This window comes from Amphimedon queenslandica, unplaced genomic scaffold (assembly GCF_000090795.2).
Source record: "Amphimedon queenslandica unplaced genomic scaffold, v1.1 AMPQUscaffold_13506, whole genome shotgun sequence".
Lineage (NCBI taxonomy): Eukaryota > Metazoa > Porifera > Demospongiae > Haplosclerida > Niphatidae > Amphimedon > Amphimedon queenslandica.
The window spans coordinates 579,275-585,274 of NW_003546258.1; the positions used below are offsets into that span (position 1 = coordinate 579,275).

A 6,000-nucleotide genomic window follows, 5' to 3' on the forward strand; every position below is an offset into this window, starting at 1 on the left:
CCAAAGGCTACAGTAGCAATTAGAGCTTCATGATTATATTAAATAATAATAAGTATAAGAATGATAATAATAATAATAATAACAAGACAATGGCAGTAACACAAAGGGTCTGTGTAAACTAGTGCTGCTGGACTGAAGCCTGTAGGAACTGATTGAGAGAATAACTCATGCATTGAAAGGGTTTGGTACAAGTGCTAAAACAATTATAATTGAAGCAGTGACAGGTGGTGGAGTATAATAACAATATTTCACAGTCTTCAATTAATAATTAGAAAATAAACTTGGGCTAAACACAGATCCTTCATAATACACAAAATACACATACGCACATATAATACAATATTAATAATCCTCAATAATACACGTACAACATAAATACATATACAGTATAAATACATGTACATAAGAATAAATGTATGCATGTATATATAAATATATATATGCATGCAGTAAATGCTATTAATTAGATTTGTTACATGAATAGCAATGTGTACACTTAACAAAGAGAAGCTGACCAATTCCTAGTAAAGGTAACGGATAATATGCCATAAACAGCAGCCAAAGAAATTGTACAATAAACACGTAGGAACATATGAAATGAGAGAGAGCGAGTTAGAATGGGGAGGAGGGAGAGAAGGTAATTGGAAATTGCACGTGCTGTTTATGCAAATATAAAATTCCTAAGCTTTCGTAAATCCTCAAAGGCCAGAGAACGTCAGAAATGTTATTCAAAATGTTCCCACAGCTGCAACATGTACATGTACGGCGAGAGATGAGAGGAACGCTGGCCCCTTTGAGTTTACATGTACATGTAAAGGTAACTGTGGCAACCATGTTGATCATGAGTAAAGTGCGAGTTGACATTTCACAAAATGAAAACCAAAAGAAACCAAACCAACAGGAATAAATAATGAAGGAGTCCTTATACATGAAGGCTGCACCAATCAATGTCATTATACAGGAATTATCCTTACACATTAACAACACTGTGTCATTACTTAATAACAGCTAGTGCTAGAGACATAATATCTTTACATCTTACATTTACTTGCTAGAAGTACACATTGCATATAGTCCATTGCATAAGTACATTCTACATACAGTATCAGTACTGTATTATACTGAAAGGACTCAAAGTGATCCTGGATAGTCTTAAGACAACAGTAGGAGGACTAGGGAGACAATCCCACACAAACCAGTACCAGATATACCACCATATAGTGGGCACTGGCCCAGCCCAACTGTATACACAGTATTGATATCTCTATAGAAACTTTCCATTAGCCCAGGGCAGGTCAGTGCATCTTTGTGTCAACATTACTTTAGTTTATAATGATAATAATAGTATGGGATCAAAGCTCAGGGGCATTAGAAGAGGAGGGGGGAGAAGGGAGAGAGGGAGGGAACAGAGAGGAAAGAGCTAGGTCTAAACTATCAGTGACAAGTCTCTCATGAGTTATATCAACTTCATTAACCTTTCCAATGGAAGAATGAGCATCATCTTGCATAACAGCTCTTTCTACAATAACAATGACATTAAGAAATTTAATATGTACATATATTTACCCGATGAAGCTGGTTTCTTACTGGACAATGTTCTCCTTCGCTCAATAGGTTTATCAACACTCTCATCATTACTGCTTGCTCTATTGTTCAGCACTATAAGGACAGATAGAGTGTTGCATAATGCATCATATACTAACTTTGTTTATGCTTAAGGATATCCTCAGCAGTACCTACAGTCCTCTCTACTTGTCCCTCTATTGAAGACACATATTCATCAATACTAGTCTTTAATAACGGACAGAACGCTGGTCTACTGGTGTAGGGTATGCCGGTGAATGGGTCAGTTGGAGGACGTCCATTCATAGTGTCCAGCTCTATTGATTTATCCACAGTAGATTGATCCACATAATACCCTGATGGTAGCAGAACAGGTAGAGTCATTAGATTATGTGTGATGGAGTCCATGTATTGTAATGGAGGATCGGCTAGTTTGAGTTCTTTATTAATTGGTATCTCCTCTTTCTCTCTCTCCCTCTTTCTCTTCCCCCTCTCCTCCCTGATGTTACTGTTATAAACTAAGGGGACTGCCGGCCTGCATCTATCACATCCTGCTGTCTCTCTATTTATCAGTAATTGCTTAAAATCTTCAAATAATTTACAAGGTCCAATAGTGCTGTCACCATGTCTCCGGTCATTCATTGGTAGTTGTGTCCATAGTTCAAGTGACTTTATCAATAATGGTTTATGACCAGTCCAGTGCAATATATTAATATTAATGTCACTAGTGATGACTCCTCTACCAACATGGATAGGTGTAGATATTGGTAGAGGAGGAGAGGATTGTGATACATTATTTACTGTTAGTCTTTGGCTGTTGGTATATTTGGTGCATAGTTCACTGCCAGGAACCGCCTCAGGTAAGCAGACACTATCAAGCTTAGTTGGGTCACTGAAAACCAACATTATAATTGAATTAATGTCTCCTTCATCTCGCCTTACACTGAATGAATTCTTAATGGCCCGGACTTCTTTTGAAGTACCAACAGTTAGTTTTATAATGTCATTAATATCTAATCTTAATTCTATCAGGATATACAGTAATTGCAAGGGAAACTTAAATTGAGCGGAAAGCATTACAGGAGACCTTATAAACCTCTCCAGCAGCATGCCCTTGGATCTATGGGCCCTCTCCATGGAGAACAAGTTACTCATACCATATCCATCAACTGTGAGGCTTGAGGTGTGATAGGACTGGAGTAATGGATCATACGCACTGTTAATTACATCAGCCATATATAGAGCTTTATTTACTAGCGTAATAATGTAGACCTTTATTTACTAGTGTAATATATAAATCTTTATTTACTAGTCCTCAGGTATAATCAGACGGTAACATGAGGTGTGGAGACCATGAGAAGAAGGCAGTAGTGGTTACTACAACTAATAACCACATGTGGTAGAGGACCTATATTGAGAGAGAGAGAGAGAGAGAGAGAGAGTAAAAGAGAGTGAGTAACTGTTGATATTAATAATAACTGTAGAGTATTACTAATAGTATAGGTACATGCATTTAAGAGTTTGTGTGTATGTGTACATGCGTTGAAGCCTTATCTTGGTAATATGTACATGTTCAGCGTTACATGTAATGAGAAAGAAATGAAAAAGATGTAAACAAAGAGAATGAGAGAGAGAGAGAGGAGAGAGGGAAGAGTGACAGAGAGAGAGAGACATATATATATATAAGGAAAGGATAAGTGCATTTTATAAGGTTTCTGACACAGTAACTAATATTAAGAACTCATTATAGTAACAGGTTACTATATACTAATAATTATTGACTATATGCTTTACCTTTTATAGATAATCACATACACACTCACTCACCCTCTCACCCTCTGACTCTGTCAGTCTCACAAATAATGTAATATTTGTAATCTAATCAAGTCTGACCACTATCTTCTACACATAGTACATACTGTTATCACAACCAAAAACCAAAATACATTATTAATTTACTGGCACACTTTAATTAGCAGAGAGAGGAAGAGAGACCAAAATGATAGTAATATAGTGCCTCAAAGTTTAAGGATAGAAACTTGTACAAACGCAGGGGTAAGCTTCATAAACTAGACCTAGGTCTTACTCTAATTGCATTTAAGAAATATACACTGTACATATAACATGTGAATGACTCTACTTTTCAAAATTTTTAGATGAATCTATTCATAATATGGTAGTATTATTATTATCAAGAAAAAGGTTGTTATAATGAGAAGGTTATGACAATGAGATGAAACTGATAATCCTCCACACCTGCTAATGGATGGATATGCACTTAGTGAAGCCACTCCTATTAAACACACTAAGGATATTCACGAGATACTAATGATATTCATAAGAGCACTTAAGAGCAGGTAATGATATTCATAACTTTAATTATATTCATGGAGATCTCAATGATATTCATAGTGTAATATAAGCCAGAGGGCGGGAGGGAAGCAGGTGCTAGTCATTATTGGCTTCTTAAGTGGCCTTGAATAAGGAGAGTGTGTGCTACCGGCCATTGAAGCCTCATGGAGACTAAACACAAGTCAAGGCTAATGATAATAATAATAATGAAATAAAACAGGCTATAAGAAAAAACAACAACAACATTAACAAATGCAACACGCAATCACTTGATGATTCAATGACAAATGCAAAAAGTAGTGAATAACTAAGTATAATCTACATGTAAATAAATAAAGTGAATCATATCCTTCATTATCAGGCAGATATCAGTAGGGAAAATCCTCCAATTTGCCACATTAAAGTAACCTGCAGACTGACAACATCAGAATACATAAAGTGTATAGATAGATACAGCATAGCCTCCAACCAGTACTTAAATGGGCTCCGAAAGACTGGATTGTTAGGAAGACACCAAACTTCACATAAATACTTGATACCATATCAGAAATAATAATAACAACATGACTGATGCTCATTATTAAATTTTAAAAACATCGGAATGTACATTGTACACATACAGAATATGCAACATGTAAATACGATACACAGCGCCTGTACAGTACATGTACATGTGTGTATCGAAACGAGGGGAATATTATCCTGTCACTGACTAATCTATTAAAGGTATTGGCGCATTGCTAGCCTTAAACTACACCTGGGCACTAACACAATTAGGAAAACAGTCAAAATATAACAAGTAACAAAACAACATCATAGAGAGAGAGAGAGGGAGAAAGAGAGGGAGAGTATGAGAGAGAGGGTGAGAGTAATGTCCATAGCAACAGAGAGCCAGGTTGGTTGCTAAGCAATAGATTTTATAGTACCAGTTAATTAAAAAAGCCACTAGCCCTGCCTTGTTCTCATGGAGTATAATGAGAACCAACCACTAAATGTGGTTAAACCACAGATTATATACTGTGGCTGGTTGACCATTAGCCTACTATACTACCTTACTACTCATAAGCAGCTGATGAAACCATACTTTTATACCTCTCCCTCTCTCTCTCTCTCTCTCTCTCTCTCTCTCTCTCTCTCTCTCTCTCTCTCTCTCTCTCTCTCTCTCTCTCTCTCTCTCTCTCTCTCTCTCCCTCTCTCTCTCTCTCCAGACATGTGCTAAATGGTAGCACCATTTTAATATAAATATCAGTCATACTGCTAATAGAACATTCCTTATAATTGTTTCAAAATAAGGCATTCTCTCTTTATAGGTAATAGAGTACAAAGCAAGTAATGTTTTATTGTTAATGAATTACAGTAATCAATACAAGATAATTATTAACCTCTTTCAGTAGTCAAAATATCTCCTACAGAGAGAGAGAAAGAGGGAGAGAGAGGGGGAGGGAGAGAGAGAGGGGGGGAGAGAGAGAGGGAGAAAGAGAGAGAGGAAGGGGAAGGAGTGAGAGAGAGGAAGTGAAGGAGAGAAAGAGGTTTCAATGATGACACTATTATGGTTTTATATAAGTACATGCACATTATAAGGAATCAACTGCAGTCAGTAAGTTGATAATGAAGAATAGCTCCAGGCAAATTGTAAGCCATATAGATGTATACTGAATGCATGCATGTATAATAATAATAATGGAATATGGCATGAAATAATAATTATAAAATTGGTTAGTGTGACATACAATAATTGAATTATGTGGTCAGACAAGATTAACTACTATGACAGGTGGAGGGAGAGAGAGAGAGAGAGAGAGAGGGCAACGTATTTTAAGAATTTTTTGTTAGTTTTTCTATTAATTTGTTACTTTTGGCAAAGGGATACTTACTCCATCATTACAAACATAAGTAAATGACAAACATACATGTACGTGTATGTGTACTTACTGTACTACATGCATGCAATACTGTGTTATGTACATGAAATACCGTATTGTGTACATGTACATGTTTCCTACATACACATGTAAATTAATCTAATAAAAATTAGAAGGGGAAATGTCCCGGCAAAGAAGGGAGAGAGAGAGAGGGAGGGAGGGA

At 36.4% G+C, this 6,000-nt stretch overlaps 1 protein-coding gene across 1 annotated transcript in view; it reads right to left on the reverse strand.

Annotated features, from left to right (window-relative positions):
• Positions 1-1,321: 1,321 nt before the first annotated feature.
• LOC105316637 (RING finger protein 37-like) overlaps positions 1,322-6,000 on the reverse strand; it is a 6,058-nt gene continuing 1,379 nt past the window's right edge. The window contains exons 2-5 of the mRNA XM_020008869.1: positions 5,298-5,321; positions 1,704-2,971; positions 1,567-1,659; positions 1,322-1,519 (exon numbers count right to left, since the gene is read on the reverse strand). Of these exons, the coding sequence (XP_019864428.1) occupies positions 1,353-1,519; positions 1,567-1,659; positions 1,704-2,799 (1,356 nt within the window). The 5' untranslated portion in view covers positions 2,800-2,971; positions 5,298-5,321 and the 3' untranslated portion in view covers positions 1,322-1,352. The remainder of the gene's footprint in view (positions 1,520-1,566; positions 1,660-1,703; positions 2,972-5,297; positions 5,322-6,000) is intronic.